The sequence below is a fragment of the Wasmannia auropunctata genome, unplaced genomic scaffold, assembly GCF_000956235.1.
Source record: "Wasmannia auropunctata unplaced genomic scaffold, wasmannia.A_1.0 LD336078.1, whole genome shotgun sequence".
NCBI classification, from domain to species: Eukaryota; Metazoa; Arthropoda; class Insecta; order Hymenoptera; family Formicidae; genus Wasmannia; species Wasmannia auropunctata.
The window spans coordinates 3,905,337-3,924,145 of NW_012026812.1; the positions used below are offsets into that span (position 1 = coordinate 3,905,337).

Consider the following 18,809-nt stretch of genomic DNA (forward strand, 5'->3'; position numbering starts at 1 on the left):
AATAATTTTGATGGACCATTAAAATAATTATATAAGAAAGCATGATAAGCATGTTGCAAAAAATTTTGACATTCTACATTTTAACAGCTTGAGCGTTTTATATAACTATTTTGATGGTCCAACAAAATTATTTTCAGATCTGTATCTATCTAAACTTTTAGATGCTTCAGTAAAACCGTTGTGTATCTAAAAGGATATCCCTTCGTAGAATATAAAAACGAATGTCTCTAATTAAAGACGCGTTAAAACAAGTTGGCGTCCATTTAAACTCGGTCTTACGTAATGAATTCCGTACCGGAAAAGAACAGAGCAGACCACCATGATTAAGTGTATGTGCTCTTTTTGGGATTTCCTGCCTTCTTTACGCAGAGACATACCTACAACGCTTTGGACCACTCTGTAAAAAGGAAGGGCGGATAAAACCAGCGGACAGTAATTGCCGTGCAATCCAACATGCGAGTACGCAGTCTAGTGTTCGTGTATGTCGGATTATGCGGTCACTTCCCGTGAAATTACAGCCGCGAGTTCACTCTGACACGCCGCACACATAGCGCGGAAAAAGCGCGCGCGCGCGCAACTCGCATTTTCGCCGCACATTTAACACCAAACGCGGCTTGTTCGAACCTCGTCTCGTTTTCACGATGTAAATGCCTTTCTCGCGTTAACTAGCCGGCGGGTTATCGCATTTAGTTACAAACACGCCGCTAAATAGAGCGTACTTGTGGAGAAAAGGCTAAACTTCGAACATTAACACGTTCCGCATGGATTATCGATGACCCATGCTGGACTTTCCGTTCAGGCTATTTGACTGTAAAAGAAAACCTAATTATTAGAGATGTGTGAACCATTCGAAACAAAGTTAAATAAAATTCGATTCGATTCGACGTCAAGAACCCTTGATTCGCACATCTCAAATAATTACAAAATAATTTCTGGTACCATGCGTGAATACATAATTATGATATATAATATTGGCATATTAGGTCTTCTTCATAATTTTTGCAATTTTCAACCATTGTAAAATACAATACATTTCGCTGAATAAATATAATACAAACAGGAATAGTGCGAGGGATACCGGTGATTCCACGCCACGCGGCGCGGTGATCGAGTTACCTAAAATTGGCGTGTTGCAGAACGTGTCAAGAACGTGAACAATAAATGTCGATCACAAGTCAATGTGTATTAATGGAGAAGGCATGTTATTTCTCAATAACGGCAGTGCAAATAGCGGAAATAACGGAAAAGAATAGGAACGCCGGAAAATAGCTGGACAGTCCCCGGTTCACGCAACGCTACACACGTACATACATTGCGACATAGATGCGTGGATGTTGTCGCGAAAACCGCACCGTTTCTCGGACGATTCGGTTTACCGCAAAGACGTAATAGATTTATACACAGGAGGAATCCTACAACCGCGAGGTCAACACCTGTTCTCGACGGGACGTTAAGTACACGCCCGATGTTTTGAAAGCGGTACGCGAATCCAGTTCGAAGAAATGCGTTTTCCTCGTCGTCGAGTAAATGCATCTCTCTTCCTCTCCCGTACGCAGAAATTCCGCAGAGTCTTAAAACTGGATAAACGTCGTTTGCAACCGATACTCGTAACGAACGCGCTGACTTTAACACGCTGACTTAAGCACTGACACGGCAAGACTCGGCCCACGTTTCTTCGCACATACCTTGTGTTTACGTCGATGTGGTCTCGAACGGCGCGTACCGGCGCCGAAGAGGAAATCGTCTCTCAGCAGGTGCGCGTCGCGCGTCCTGCTCGCGTTTCTCACCCTCGACGTGGTCTGCCGTTTCTTCCGATTCACAATGTGCTTCTTCTTTTTACTTCTAAAGATCTTGCGGAAGATCTTCATCCCGGCGACTCGATCGATCACTTCGAGCGGACTTTATTCGAGCGCAGTAATCATCGACAAAACGATCACTACCAAGGACAATTATCCACGTATTAAAATAACGACGCGCGCAACCGCGATTGTGTAAGATCGATTATATGCACCGAAAGAATTCTATGCAGATTCACCTCGCGCGATTAAAGAAAGTTCACGTAAAAACTCTAAAAGTTCGCGGATATGCTAGATGCACTTGGAACGATGCGCGCGACAAACCCGCACTAAACCGCGTTTACACAGTCCATGGAATTACTCATCGCGATGCGCCATGTGCGGACGGGGGCGGCTCCATAGCTTATCGTCGACACTGCACGCAGCATGCCAGCCAGACCGGCAACGAGTCCGGAATCCCCCCGTGATTTCCACGCGATCCGGTCACACGACGTTCAAACCGATCGATCGCGCGAAGCCCCGCACGTCCGTCGCGCTTCCGTAACGCGGGAGGAGTTCGCAGCGTGAATACGCTCGACGTTAGCACGCCGCGCCGGCCCGGTGACGTATGTACCTGGAGTGACCTGGATCAAGCATTCGACCTCTAGCGTATAAAGCTAACTAGTGAAGCTAACTGTCAAGCGTTGATTGAAAAGAGAGGACCTGTTATGCACGTCGTAGGAATATACATATATCCTCTCTTTTCAATCGATACTAATTGTAAGTACAAGGTGGACCACAGAACGGAAAATTTTCTCTGCATAATTAAAATTGTATCAAGTTTCTAAGGCCGACAATCATAATTGATTTTCATAATTAAGACTATCTTAAGTACAATCTTAAGACGTCATTAAATAATCGCAGAGTCATATTAGCATCTTAAGATATTACTTAAGGCGGTCTTGAAATAAGAAACAATATCGAACTATAAATACCGGTTCAAATTTCTATTTTACCCTCTTAAATTTTTCTGATTTTTTAATCACTTGGAAGAAAAGGAGAATACATGGCTCTTTGTCGCACAGTTTTTTTGTCAATATGTTAACGCTTCAAGATTTTTATAGGGAAACTGAATGCTTCTTGGTCTAGGTCAGTCCTGTCCAAGATTTGTAATTTTGAGCATTCGCTCGGCGAGTGTTGCCTTCTTCTATCTCCGTTACGAAAAAAGAAAGTATCAGGCGCGAACGCCAATACACGTCCAGCCAATGCCCAGAATTACAAATCTTGAACAGCTTCTTGGTCTAGGTATATAGTGTATGTTATTACGCCGGCTAGCAAATTGAGTTTCACGGCCGGATAATCTCTGCCTCTCTTCGTTCGCTTCGACGTGCATCTCGAGTTCCCATGCGATATTCCCCAGCAGATATTATTTCAATGATTCTTTCTTATTATCAGGAAACACGGTAAACGACAAATTGCGTTTTCCATATATTTTTTGATCCTTAAAGTGTTCATTAAAGCAGGATATTGCATTTACTTAAAAATCGGGCTTGAATTCTTTGGTTACTGTTCTACACGGCGAAAAATATCACAAAAGAATAAATATCCTATTTTGCAAATGTGTGTGTGTGTGTGTGTGTGTATTATATACTTTTTAAAATCTTCTCAAAAATTTGCTTTTTTTATGCTATTTAAAAAAATTTCTTCTCTCACTCTATCTTTTCTTTAATTTTTCTATTTCATCGCGATATTAAAAACCTTTTACGCAAGACAAAAGATCGTGTTTACCTTGATTCTTGATTAATGAGGTCATTACACTTCCCACCGCATTGATATCGGTTACACCGGATGCACTGTTAAAGGACGTGCGTATTGAACACCGCATGCGCGAGGAATGAAGACAAAGTACTTCCTCCGGAACTGAAACTACCGAAAATGTCAACTTTGAGCTCGATTCAATTTTAGCTCTGACATTCTCTCTCTCTCTCTCTCTCTCTCTCTCTCTCTCGCTCTCTGTCTCTCCATTTGAAAGATAAGATTCGTCGCTTTGGATAACCATCTCGACTTCATTTTCGTTATCATATTATCAGTTAAAAGAAATGAATTGTTTAATTGCGAAGTTAGACTGATAATGCGATCAAATTATACGTATATTAAAAAATTTTTTGCCAACAAACGTAGCATTATCGTCGAGGGGGCTCGATATACGAAAACCTCGCAGATTAGAATTCACATTGATATGCATATATATATATATATTGTCTTTCTTGCTACTTCAGCATTACAATCTAACGAGGACACGAATGACGACTAACGTAAACTGTATCGTTTTAATCATTCTGCACGTAGCCTACTCTACATTCGTTGATAATGTTAAGATCTATTAATCGATTACACATTGATGTTCGTAAATTCAACTTCATACGATACACCTAATCTTGCCCCGTACTTAACTTGGCCCACATTTTTTGCAAGAATGATACATTACAATTTCTTTCCTAATTTTTCTAAGGTTATATAATTTCTAATCTTTTTAACGATTATATATATATATATATATGCAATTATTTGATATTGGAAAATGTGATACTCTATGCATTATTGTATTATTGTTTCAATAAATATTTTTCTATGGCTATCTATTAATATTTCTGCTCGCTTCTTTTTACAAACATAATTACATTTTTAAATATACCTAAATGCGATCTACGAGATTTTTTTCAAGATATTTTTCTCATTACAAAAAAGTTCGCTTTAAATTTCTAGGAAAAGTAAATAAATAACATAAGCAGATCTTCTTGTTGAAGATATTATCGAGTAATAAACACGTTTTAAATAGTTGCGCGTATCTTAATAAAGATCGTGAACTTCAGATTATAGTAAACTCTATAACCTCATACACTGCAATAAAACGCATATTTATGCAATCATTCTTTCTGCATCATTCAACCTTTGCTCTTTTACGTTTTAATGATAAGCTCAATAAATTCTGTGTTTCGGTGGTTTTAGACAGTTACAACTGGATAGTGTGTACGCACGAGGTATGCTAACTTAAAGATAAGACGGAATGTGTTTGTACAGCCTTCACAATTTAACTCTCGGTATACCCTCGAAACATGCAGAAGAAAGAACACGCACTTTCACATTTTTGTAAAGCATATCTTGGAACTGACGTGAAAGAACGAATGTATAACGTTCTGTAATTAAATTTTACAGGTGAACGCGTGATTTTACTCCCATTGTTCTTTTTTTTATCATATATTACCATTTCAAAGAATTGAAGGTAAAGGCCGCTAATGCGAAAGAAAATTCACTAGATAAGCGTAAATGTGTACGCAAGAAGAACAAACATCGTCGAGCATTAAGTACTGAGTAAGTATTAACACGTGAAAGTTCATTAGTTACTTAATGAAATTCCTTACTCGTTAATTAATAACTGTTAATAGTTGAGTGAGCTTCAAAATGATATGCAATTTTATATGCTACTGATATGCATCAGTCGCGATTTTGTAACTTTAGAGTCGAATAAATTAATTCTAAACAGAATCGTAAGGCTCGTAAATTGTTTTAAAACTTGTAAAAACTTATAACTGTAATTGTAATTCTATGCGTACCGTAAGACGCACAATTATTCGTAAATATTTATGATTTCTCATAGATCTTACGACTAGCGAGAAACTGTAAAGATTGCATAAAGTCGTAAGCATTCTATAAGAGTTATAAGTTAAAAAAAAACTTCTTTTTTAATTTTACCAGCCAAAAACTGTCTCAGTTTGTTGCTTAAATAATTGATTCGAAGCTTGTGTTGCACAGAAATATTAGAATACCGCATATAGAGACAAGATTGATGAGACAATGGATAATTGAATAATGATTTCTATTTTTAACGCGCGAGATGTGTAAGTATGGTATTGCATCATTTGCATACGCCAGTCTGTGCGTCAATGGCGACAAATATGGACCGTCTATAATGTAATGAGATAATGATGCGATATCTCATCGCCGACAACGCCCATCAGAAGTATATATTGACACATTTGTCATTACATATAGTAGATTGGCACATACATAAACTTATTCTTGTTGCGTACACACATTTACGCTTACCTTATGAATTTTCTTTTCACATTAAGCACGTTTACCATCAACTTTGCGAAATGGCAATGATATAAAAAGAAAAGGAAAGATATGCGCGTTAAATGGCTCAATAAAGCTGATAAATGAGATAAAAAAAGAATGCTTTAATAAATTTAGTTGGATGGACGATACTGCAGTAACAAACGCAAGCATTTATTATCTAGCGTAGATTGTCTTTTCTTACAAACAACACTTATTTTCTTTCGCTATTAACTTAGTAAAGTCTAAAAAGAAGCATTTTCAAATATAAATATGAATGATGTATAAAGTTCAAATTTAAAAGTTTATAAATATTAAAGTTAGTATATTAAAACACAAATTTTGCTGTAATTTGAATCAGACAAATTATGAAATATATTTTACAAACACAATTAATACTCTCAAGATGGTATGCACATCTTCATCCGCTTTATAGCAAAGATTTATTTTGCGAGAGCGCGGACTGTCACGTTATGATTCCTAATGTCTGCGTCTTAACTCCATATTTAGCTTTCGGCTTATTACTTCGCGTGAGTAATATGTGTTCATCTGACGCTAAACGTGAAGAATAACAAACACTTTTCGCGTGTATGTACTCCGATATTTACGAACATAAAGATAAAAATTCTACAAAGCCAGATGACAATTTTTCACAAATAATGCACTACAAAATATATTTTCAGAGAGAAAGAGAAATTAGGATTTTTTAATTTTTTAATATACATCTATTGCCAGACATAAATAACTCAATTCGAGAAGCGCGAAATATTCTCTCTCGTTTACTTCAGGCTGCGAATACCGTAACAGAAAGGAATAAAAGAGTTCTTTAAACTCTTAAACAGTGACTTTCTAGACACAAGTGAGATTTGTTCTTTACTCACATGTTTCTCTTTTGACTTCTCGCAAGTAAGGAATGTCTCTAATTTCACTTCTATTCGCAAACATTTTCCCAAGACTCAAAACAAGTTAAACAGAAAGACATTTTTAGCTTTAAATATTTCCGAGGGCGCAAAATTCTTTATATACATTCTTAATAATTAATATACATGGTATCTCTAAAAATAATAAAATAATCGAAAAAGAGATAATCTTTATGAAAAAATAAATAAAAGCGTAAGAAATCTTTTTATACAAAATTTAGCTTTTGAAGGAAATGATTTTAAGAACTGACAATTTATATTATAGCTTTGAGTTCCTTCATACTTAAATGATTGCAGTGATCTCACGCGTGTAATAACGTCAATGAACTCGTCTTGTGATAGCAGTTGTTATTAACAAGAATAATATTCTATTTACAATAAAACAAATTAAAATAGTTTAAGTTGTAAAAAAAGTTACTTATACGATATATGTATGCATATGTAAATTAGAATTATATAATAAAATAATTTTATGCATTTTATTTTAATAGAAGTTGCCGAGATGAAACAACGTCTAAAATCAATTACAAACCAGCAAACGCGAACGAATAACTTGCTAGAGTGAATGCAAACGACGTCATGTACTAGCACAATATTAAAATTCGTTCGAGATTAAAAAATACATTAAAATGTTATTAAATTTTATTTTATTTTTCGAAAAAAATAAAATCTTGTATATAACAATTTTATTCTTCATTATCGATTAAATTTTTTACTGGAAATCGCTTTTTGTCGAATATATTACAAATTTAAAAATAACTGTATATATATGAAAAATAAAAATTTTCTTGATAAAAAAATATAAAGACAATAAATAATGAAAACCTAATTCTAAAGTGTTATATAAAATTTTTTTTATTATTACTCCGATTTAAGCTGAACAATGGAGCTATAAAATTTATGTAGAAGATAACTGCTACTTAAGATAAATATGTTTGCTAGGATAAAGACGTATAAGTGCGCCGAAGACCGTGGAAAAAAACGTTTTATTGACCTATCAGTTTCAATTTAAGAACATATCCTCCATGGTCAATTTGCCAATTTTTTATTCTTCCGTGGTTTATTTGACAATTTTTTATTCTTAAGCCGTCGCGATTTTAAAGCGCGTACAGCGCTAGCATTAAGCGAGCATCTTTCGCACGGCAGATAAACCTCCGCGGTATCCCTAACAAACGCGAACGCGGGTGGTTATCGGGCGCTTTCCTGGAGACATGATGCAACGATAAGACGTGCGAGACGTTTGAGATATAAATCGACGAAACGATATATATAACACGCATCCGTATAACGACCGAGCCAAAGAACGCGCGGCGCGGCGCGGTTAAGGAACGCGTGACTTTATGCCTTTATTTACCTCTCGACAGTTTACTAACAGTTTGACACGTTCGTGGTTCAAAACGCGAGTCAGTGATTCCTTCGTGACGGAAGAATTCTTTCTTTTCTCTTTGTTCTCCAAATCAATTCCGTTCCGCGATGACGATAGGCACCACCACGACGACGCGTGTCAACGACACGACGTCAAAACCCTTTCTGGTCACCCTGCCGAGTGAGAAGCAACGGCACGTCTCCCAAGAGCCAAGTAATTCCAGCTCTTTCAGTGAAGGAAACAAACGTTTTCAATTTCTAGTCACTTTGTGCGGTGAGTAAGAAGAAACGAATATATTTCATTTTTCACGGTGCGGCGATTAAAGGATCGAAGAATCCATAAAGAACGTCCTTAATTTTTCGGTCTTGGCGAGTATTTTTAATTGGCACGTACTTTTCTGACAAATTCTTCTGGCACCTCAATTATTATATTCAAGATCACGTTTTATGAAACGCCCTAATCGAGATCATTCTTGCTTAATGCTTAAAATAGAAGAGATGAATTGCGACAAGTAAAGCTCAAATTAAATATAGCTTGAATTATGGACACGAACTCTATTGTAGACATAATGATGATAAAGCTGTCCGTGCTGAAGCATGGAAAGGTAACTCTGTCTTTTTATAAGTAATATGGATTATACTCCATTACCACTCCCAATAAAGTTCATTTCTAACCGTCAAATTAGAGATTTATTAAAAGAGATTAATCATGTCGCGACGCGTATAAAAATCAATTACTAAAACTCAATGTTCTTCTTAATAAAAATAAAAACTACACGCAAGATTCAAGAGAAATATTGGTCGGTTTTATCTTGCCGGTGTATAATTTATTAAATTTTTATCATGGATTTTATATGCGAAATTCAACTTAATTGGAGATAACGCTAATTTATGATTCATGTCATATTTCATTCAAGTATCGTAATATTTATCCGATTCTTTAATTTTAAAACTAAACACAACTTGCTTTGTGTTATTTTTTATTATATAAAATATAATTTTAATACTTTCCAATATTAATAGTTGAATATTGTATTGTGATTCAGAGTCAGTACGCCATACAAGAAACAGTATTGCGTACAAGATAATGCTTTCTTATCAGAAACGAAACAACAAGTTTTAAGTGGTTCCGCGTCAAATTTGACAAGATTATTTTTACGCGATCTTTTACGTCAAAGAAATGTTTGAAAAATTGTATACATAATTAACTGTCATAAATAAACACCGAATAAATGCCATAAATAAATAATCTAATAATTATTCTAGAGATTTATAAAGATATCTCGCAATCAGTATTGTGTGTTAATAATTAATCTTTGCCTCACGCAATTTTAAAAACATTTTAGCTGGCTGACGCTAAAACAAAAAGAAATTTTAGAAAATAGTTGGCTACAAAATTTTACGGAACATATATATAAATACATATAAATCTAGATATAAATCTCGCGTCTAAATTTTTTCGAAATTAAATTATATTAATATCACTGCATTTGATAATCTAAAAAATGCAATAAAAATTAAATTAAATTAAAATTTCGTACATGTTGTAAAATTTGAAACATGCAGAGAATATAAATATCCTTTATGTATAATATAAATATCCAAAGAAACTTGATCGTTTACAAAGATCAATATACTTTTCTCATGTTGCATAATACATGTGTGTATATATATATAATCTAGCCGACAGGTTGTCTCGCAGTGATATCAATATTATCTAAAGTGATTGACTTCTTTGGACCTGCCTACGATTGAATCAGTGACTTATCTGTATCTACAACATTTAACACTAGAATCGGTTGTACCATTTTTGTATCTATCTAATAGTCTTTCTATTGTCGTTGACAATAGTTATGCGTAGACTGAATTAATAAAAGTGTATTATTTAGTTTGTCAATTTAATAAAATAAACGAAATGACGTTTTTTTAAGAGTATTGTTGAGTATTGTTTTAAAATTTTAACCACCTCTGTTTTAATACGACAAAATCACGCGTACTACGAGCAACTTTTAAGTTTTCTTAAGAAAATCTTTCTTTTGACGAGAGTGTGACTGTTTGTTTGCAGCTGCGCTAGGCGGCATGCAGGCTGGCATAACGCTCGGTTGGACATCGCCGATTCTGCCGTATCTCACATCGCCGGAATCTTTCCTTCCGAAACTGTTTGAAAATCAGATCTCGTGGATAACATCTCTGTTGGCCCTGGGTGCCATCGTCGGCGCCGTGCCGGCCGGCAAAATCGCCGATCGAATCGGTCGGAAATGGGCCATCCTTTTAACAGCTGTGCCATTCACCGTGTGCTGGCTTACCTTGCTCACGACCGGAAACATCGTCAGTATATACGTCGCCCGATTCATCGGCGGAATCGGTGCCGGAGCGGCCTGTGTCCTCGTGCCGGTCTACGCCGGCGAAATTGCCCAGACGTCGATCCGCGGCGCCCTGGGCGCCTTCTTTCCCCTGCTCTTTTCCTCGGGGATTATGTTCTCGTATGTGGCGGGCGCCTACTGCTCTTACGTAGTCTTCAACATCGCCTGCTGCGCCATCCTGGTGCCCTTCGTCCTAGGCGTACCCTTTATGCCGGAGTCGCCGATCTGGTTGGTGCAGAGAGACCGTAAGATTCAAGCCGCCAAAGTGCTAACAATCTTACGCGGTCCACATTACGACATCGCGGGCGAAATAACTGCTCTCCAGGACGATGTCGACAGGATGGTGAACGCGTCGGGCGGCCTCAAGGATCTCGTCGGGACCAAAGCCGGACGTAAAGCCGCTGTCACTTGCGTGGGGCTTATGTTCTTCCAACAGTTGTGCGGCGTAGACGCGGTTCTATTCTACACGGTTAACATTTTCCAAGCGGCGAACAGCACGATCGACCCCTTCCTATCGACCATCGTTATTGGGCTCACCGAAGTTGTGATGACGATATTCGTCGCTACCGTAATCGACAGGTTAGAGCCTTTCAATACAATATATATATCTTTCGCAATTGGTTTATTGTAAATTTCTTTAAATTTCTTGGAATTAATGCAGCAGCCTTTAGATTATCCTCCATCTAGTTTTTTTTATTTTCTTTTTACATTATGGAGTATCGAGTTAATTTATTCGATTTTATAACTCCGATTTTTAAAATTAAGAAAATTAATTCTCGTGCATTTCTTCAAATATCTTGAAATTTCTGTAGCAGTAATGTGACGATTTTAAATCGCGATTCCGTCTCTTCTTTGTTCAGATTCGGCCGAAAGCCGCTCCTGATAATATCCGGCACCTTGATGACCATTTGTCTGAGCGTCCTGGGTTACTACTTCAAGCTCAAGGATGGAGGAAATGACGTGAGCACCTTCGGCTGGTTGCCGCTGACTAGCCTCGCTCTCTTCAACATTGTCTTCTCGATCGGTTACGGGTCCGTGCCGTTCACGGTAATAAGCGAGATATTTCCGCCGGAAACCAAGGGTGTTGCCAGCAGCATGTCCATCGTAGTGCACTGGAGTCTGGTGTTCGCCGTCACCAAGCTGTTCCCGACTATGGAGGACAGGATGGGCCAGGCTGCGACCTTCTGGACATTCTCGTGCTTCTCGGCCGCATCCGCGGTTTTTGCCTATTTTGTAGTACCGGAGACGAAGGGTAAAACATTGCAGGAGATACAGAGCAAGCTCAAACGGAGGCAAAAGTTAAATACGGAGTATCAAGTCGAACCGATCTGAAACTTGACATCTTGCGTTCACCTTGTCGCACTTTTACAGCGCCGAGATTAAGGAATGTTTGATGGAGGCGAAACGCTAAAGTCTTAATGGCTTATGAGAGAAACAGAAAAAGAGAGTAAAAAGGAGAGATGTGTTTTTAATTTAATTTTTTTCTTTTTGTATATATTTATTGTAAATATAAATATTTATCCAGTTTCAATGTTTTTTATCTTTTGTACACATAATTACTACATGATGAACGACTTTCGTTGTGCATAATGATGATGTGTTGTAAATATAGCTGATGTATATATGTGCGTACAACAATTTTAAATATTATAATATATGCATTGAATATATAAAAATTGTATAAAAGATAAAATACAAATGTCAGATCTTTATAAAAATTTCATTTACAATTATTTCATCAAAGTTAATCCAGAATTACTTAAAATCCCATCTACTCTGGCAAAAATTTTTTTAGAATTCTTCATATAATTTTTTAGACACAAATTTCTACATGATTTTATAAATTGTTGAAAATTTCTTAGATTTTTTGTACAAATTGGAACATTTTTTAAAATTGCTAAAAAACTTTACATCTTTTCTAAAATTTTTTACACATGTGAATCCCGAATTATATTTTAAGAATTTCTCATTCTACAATTTCCGGAAAAAAAAAACTTATCTAAGAAGTTTAAAATATATTTTTCAAAAATATTCATAAATTTAAAAAATAAAAAATAAAATAAAAATGTATTATAAGATATAAGAATTTTCTTATCATAAAATTTCATATTTCTTTTATGTATCAAATAATCTTATTATTTTAAAAAAATGTTTCGAACGTTTTATATGTATAGCAATATCAGTGCACTTATTAATTACTGTACACATATAATTATGTTAATTAAGTTGTTTCTTTATTAAATTAATAAATTTTGTGTCGGCAAGCGACAATACCGACAAACTAATGTCCAAGTTAAAGCGAATTCCATTCACTGGATGTCACGCGTTACGCGTTTATCACGAGAGAAATATAGAAATGTGCTAAAATAAGAAGAAACAAAAAGGGAGAAACATCATATTCTTTCTCATGCTAATCGCAAATTCATATAAAAAATGTCGCGACTGTTTTCTCTTTCTTTAATATTGCCAAATGACAATGCGATGAATGATAATGCAAAAAACCTCTTTTACGATTGAACAGCATTCACCTTTCTTATCGAGTTACGGTAACAGATGTGAACGAAGATTTGCATTTCTCGAAACTCGGAGAGGCAATGCTGCAGAACGATATTGCTTAATTTCATTAAGCACTTATATTATTTTATATGCAAGTTTCGATTTAACGAAATTCTTATATATATATTAATTTTACAACTTATTTTAAAATTTACTCCGATCTGTTTGCTTTTTTTCAAACAATTAATTTATAAACTCGTATTTGTTTACTTTTCTGATACATAATTGCGGGAAGAATTAGATTTTCAGACTAAATCGTCAAATAAACTCCGATCGATTTTTATTAAACTCCACTTGTCTCCTGCGACCACTACTTGTTGCAGCGCGGTGGGAAATGCCGCGTGATATCGTGTAATTTTCAACTGATAAGGCAATTCGGTCACCGGCAGTGATATTACGCTAAGTTTCACAATGGGGAGATTACCATTTGATACGAGTTAGGGATCAAGTTGTTACGGATGAGGCCAAAGGAGATCCTATTCACCAAGTGCATTCTTCAAAAGTGCTTACAATAGCAAAGTCCCGTTGGCGACGTGCTTTTCGCAATAGCGTGTGCTTTGCACCTATAGTATCGGCTTTAACGCCATTACGTTGCTTTACCCGATGTATATCCTCGTTCTTGTATTTCTATCTCTTCCCCGTTATTACGTTATTGTGAAACGAAGCAAATCACAACCTCCTTGAAAAATTGCACGTGCAAAATTTACAGATTTCCTACGGGCTCTTTGAACGGATTTAAGTGAATATTTCCTTGAAAAAAACCTCGTCGCGCGATATTTCTTTTACATTCCCTTAATTATTGGACATGATAATTACGCGTTGCATATTAAAATCCTGTTTAAATAAAGTTCCGATTTTATTTTAACATAATTCCGACTTCGACGCTTTGAATTCCAAACTTTACAGGATCTCGACTCGGAAGCTTCGTTATCAAGATGTTTAATATTCAAATTTCAAAGACTGCGCGAGCGACATCCGGATAAATCTCTCTGCAGCGAAACGGGATATTCAGTTTTTCAACAAGGGATTGTATATTATCTTATTAAATGCGTCTATTATCAAGCATACGCGTGTACATTTTCGCGGAATCAGTAAAAAAAAAAAGGTATAACGTTAATAACTCGGTGCGTTACGTAAGATTAATAGCCGCCACGTTGCCGTTGGAAAGAATACGGAATCCCTCATGAAGGCATAAATAAACGAGCAGCTATCAGCACTTGCCGGGAGATGAGAAGTTCGCGGCGCTATAAATCCTAAGTAGGACTCGGTTTCCGGAGGTTTGAACAACTTATCCTTCATAAGTCCCGCTGATGACGTTCCACATTGTGGAGTTTCGCCGCCCCTTTCCGCCTGTGTCTCTGAAGACTATTATGGCGCGGAGAGGACACGCAGCGGGGGAGGTGGGATGAAAGAGAAGTTGTAATCACACGCGCTGTAAGGATGGTCGGACACGTAAGAATGGATGTGAAAAGCAATATCCGGCACATCCGCCTCTTCAGCCCTTTAACGACAACCTTTTTATTGTCATTATAAAAATGCTTCGATCGTTTCATAATATATTTATCGAGAAAAAGGTACACATATGATTTGTCAGAGCCTTTTTATATACCCATAATTTCCCAGAGAACATCCTGATTCGCGTAAAGATTTCGGACATTTTCTTCTTTACTCGAAAATCGACGAGTTGTATAAATCTATTTTTTTACGATACATGTGTCTCTCGCATCTTCTTAAAATACAATACAGATTTCTTGCTATTAAAACACTTTTGGTTCTTCGATACTTTTACACTTATAAAAAATTCAATTTGCAATTATCGCGTGATGCATTCTAACAATAAATTACGTGTAAATATTTTATAAAATCAATTAATATATTCTCAGTTAAAAGAATAAAGTAAAAGAAAACTTTTATATCGCGGTTAATCCGCGAAAATCGTCTACAATATTCCGTATACGTACGTACGTTCATATACACGGAATAGAGTTTTGTCCTCGATCTAAATTCCTTTGACTACTAAATCAAGGACAAGATATATTTCACGATTCACGGTTGCCGCAACAACATTCCGCACGAATGGAAAACCGTAAACAATGCCTGGTTACACACATTACACATACGTCGCGGGGCGATACATTGCACCGTGGCTTATCTTACATCAGTAGCTTATCTTACAAGAAATATTACGAAACATCATGCCGTGTGGGACAAGGTTTTGTAGCAGCCATGCGTCAAGATGCATATTCAGGCGCAGCTGTTACATATAATCTTCTAATATCACGACGAAGCTGAGATTTTCTTGGCTCCACATCACGCAACGTTAACGAGCTTCTCTCACCCCCCTCCCCCCTCCCCCTCTTTCTCCACAACAAGTGTAACAAAAATGTATATATGTTTCGAATATCACAATTCTGATTTTAAAAATACTATACAAGGGGTTACATTTATATTTTATATATTTTATATTTATAAAAATTATAACTTCTCTTCCAAATTGAAGCAAGGACAGACTGACATTTCAAAGTATCTTTGATAGAGATTGGGACATTGAGAGAGAAATTGTATATAAATGGATGTGACATACCATGAAAATGATTGCGTACTAATTGCTCGCAGCGCAGCAGCTGCATTTGATTGCGAGAGTTCGTAATAATTGCGAATTACTTCCTTGTTATGCGTCACCTACTTCGGCATTAACATACGTATACTATTTTTAAGGAGCAGAAAATCCGGCGCGATAGCAATTCGACGTCGCAAATCCTTCAATAACTAGATAACTATTAATTATTATAAATAGAATATTGTAGTCTGACAATTAAAAAACTATTCAATAAATTTCGCAAAATGAGAACCGAATTTATTGAATCTAGAAATCATGGCATTTTATTCAACCCAATTTTAATTGCCCCACCCGGCCCTTAAGCCTCCCCTGGAGGAGAAACTTATTGCAAGATTGCTCGCGCAACGAAAGTACCTTTACCTTATACTCGTGGGAATGTACGTACGGATACTTTCCGAGGGTAATGTACTACTCACTATAAGTTCCGGAATTCGCGTGGCGCAGTCTGCGAGAGAAATTCAAATACATATATCCAAAATCATCATACGCGCGTTCGCGAATTGCAAACGTTATTAGCTACGCCGTGTGCGAAGGAGATACGCACACGTTTCGCTCGTCTCTCTAATTAACCATCATTACCATGTGCATTTACCTTTGAGATTGAATGCAATCGCGAAATCGCAATATCGTTCAAGACGTAAAATGGCGAATAGCGTCGCTAATATCGCAATAATGAAATATACGAGGCATAAATTTTTCGTCTCGAATTATACATCGGACAATTATACATCGGATAACGGGAAAATCACGTTTAACTTAAAGAGGTCAGATGGAAACCGATCCAAAATATCGTCTCATATATTACCGCGCTTAAAATTCTCTCCGCGTAGGTCATATTTCACCGATTAAATTTAATCTCACTTTAATCGCTGGATTTATATGCCTTGGATATCACGTAACGTCGCGGATCAATTACTTCCGTTTTAATTCAAGGCGAACGAGGGATAATCATTTGATAGAAAAGAAGAACATAATTCCCGAAAAAGTGAAAGAAGACCCACTGACAGAGATCGTTTGTACTCCTTGTCCTGAAGTTAATCATAACAAATTACTTGGTGCTTACAGCACCGACTATCGAGTCACCGTTAAAATATCGAAGTCGATAGAGGAGTAATATATTTTCGAAAGTCCTTGAACGTAAGTTAGCCTTGCGACCCTAAAATTTTTATTTAATAATTAACAATACCAAGTATTAATATCAGTTAATTAATAATATAAATAAGACTTTACTGTTTATTTATCTTTATTGCCTTTCAAAAGCTTAATTAATAAAAATGTTCTAACGTTTAATTTTATTTATTAATTCGGTAATCATGTCCGCTAATAAATTTTAAGAAATTTTATTCTGTTTATTAAGTTTCTGTTTCCAGAATTTTCACATTTTGCGATGAGATCATTTTTCCTATTCTTTTGTTAATTTAATTTTTACAATTGTATTTTTGCAATAAAGTTATTATTGTTATTATTATAGAGTGCATAAAAATCTATTAAAAAATTGGCGATGCTATTATATGCTATTATAACAATATGCTTCCTTGCTTCGCTAATGTACTGCCTTACTTTATACTTAATTATACTCCTATTTAAACTTTCCGTCAGGATAAAATCGTCGCTTAGATTAATCACGGTTAATGATTCCCACTTTATCTGGGAATTTATTACGGCTATTATGTCAAGTTGAAAAAGTAAATATTCCCCGATTTACTCAATGCATAGCTTATAATAGGATAATAATTTAAATTTCTGCAAGCAAAAGTTTCTATACCCTCTATACGAATTTGGATGAAATTTTAATCTAAATTCTTGATTCTCATATCGTTAAAAATTGCTGATATTACCAGGTTACATCGCACATGATGGTTTCTCATCATTAATGTGCATAATAAGAAGTCGGTTTAAATTTACGCCAGGGAAAAAAAAGTCGCATTGACGAATTTCTCATTCAAAGTGTCTTTATGAAAAAATGAAAGAAATCCGAAATCTTGATAACAGTATCACGTTACACCGCAAAGAATCCGTGCCACAATTTGCTTAGTGTACACGATCCGTGATAAGAGAGTTGGCGCTTAAACTTAATCGCCAACAAGTCCTAATTACAGCCTCCAGCTAAACTGACGATTCTATCGATTTCGTTAACGGAAATCCGTTATCCCTGAAAGCGCGTTCGTCGCTCGACAGCGCATTCGCCGTTATCCCACCGTGTCGTAAAAACGATACTCGCGTAAGGATGAGAATTATGCGTCAGGGCTGCGGAAGGAGGGAAACCCGGTCGTTTTCACCGTTTCGTGCATTAACCCGACTCTCATCCGGCGGAATCTGCAGGTGTCGATTGGTGGATTAATTACAGCGCGTGTCCTGCGGAACGGGGGTACCGTTCGCCTGTCGTTCGGTCCGCCTGTTTGCCGTATCCTGTTCGACCTCCACCACCGCCACTGCCGCCACCGCCACCGCCACCGCCGCCGTCACCGCCACCACTTGCAGGGGGGTTGGCTGCGCTCGTGGACCCACGGGTGGGGGTTAGCGTCAGTGGCAGCGGTGGGTGTTCGTGCAGGTACGCGGTACCCCCCGCGACCATCGCCGCCGCCGCCGCCACCGCCAACCACCACACCAGCACCAGCAGCAGCGACCACTAACACCATCACCATTTCCGCGACCGTCCCTTGCCACCCCCTTCTCGTTCTCTCACCGCGTTATCGCGTGTGTACGTGCCTCGAGATCCCGCCGTTCCGTGTGTACGTACGTATGTACGGCGGCTATACACCGACGAAGATTCCGTGCGGCCGGCGGCGTTCTCCGGCTCGGGGTGGTTCGATACGCGCGCGCGCGCACGCGGTACCGATGAGGGTTCGGTGCCGACAGTGCCGCCACAGCTCTCGGAAGAGACGCCCGTGATTTTGCACCCCCGCTCGAGCAGAATTTACCGGACTATACGACGAGGGTGCACCACGGTTCTCTCTCTCTCTCTTTCTCTCTCTTTCTCTTTCTCTCTTTTTTCTTCCCTACTCTGTCTCTGTCCTTCTGTCTTTTTTCTCGGCCGATCCTTCGCTATTTTTTCGAACGTCTTCTTTCTTTACCGCGGGCTATTCCTCTTTCA

At 37.4% G+C, this 18,809-nt stretch overlaps 2 protein-coding genes across 5 annotated transcripts in view; one reads left to right on the forward strand and one right to left on the reverse strand.

Annotated features, from left to right (window-relative positions):
• LOC105448998 (tight junction protein ZO-1) overlaps positions 1-18,809 on the reverse strand; it is a 67,703-nt gene that overhangs the window by 21,204 nt on the left and 27,690 nt on the right. The window contains exons 1-2 of one of the 4 annotated variants that reach the window (XM_011687946.1): positions 3,564-3,653; positions 1,686-1,936 (exon numbers count right to left, since the gene is read on the reverse strand). The exons of 2 other annotated variants lie outside the window; for them this stretch is intronic. In XM_011687946.1, coding sequence (XP_011686248.1) covers positions 1,686-1,868 — 183 coding nt within the window. In that variant the 5' untranslated portion in view covers positions 1,869-1,936; positions 3,564-3,653. Of the gene's footprint in view, positions 1-1,685; positions 2,366-3,563; positions 3,654-18,809 lie in introns of those variants that run through there. One more of the 4 variants, XM_011687945.1, reaches the window with a different exon arrangement.
• Positions 7,755-12,241, forward strand: LOC105448997 (facilitated trehalose transporter Tret1-2 homolog). Its single transcript, XM_011687943.1, has 3 exons — positions 7,755-8,450; positions 10,242-11,118; positions 11,400-12,241. Exons 1-3 carry the CDS (start codon positions 8,285-8,287, stop codon positions 11,869-11,871), a joined length of 1,515 nt encoding a protein of 504 aa, XP_011686245.1. The 5' UTR covers positions 7,755-8,284; the 3' UTR covers positions 11,872-12,241.

Bases quoted from the DNA above. Each gene is read 5' to 3' on its own strand.
- LOC105448997 (XM_011687943.1), top strand. From the start codon at position 8,285: ATGACGATAGGCACCACCACGACGACGCGTGTCAACGACACGACGTCA. The intron at 8,451-10,241 runs GTGAGTAAGAAG...GTTTGTTTGCAG, and splicing joins ATTTCTAGTCACTTTGTGCG to CTGCGCTAGGCGGCATGCAG. The intron at 11,119-11,399 runs GTTAGAGCCTTT...TTCTTTGTTCAG, and splicing joins GTCGCTACCGTAATCGACAG to ATTCGGCCGAAAGCCGCTCC.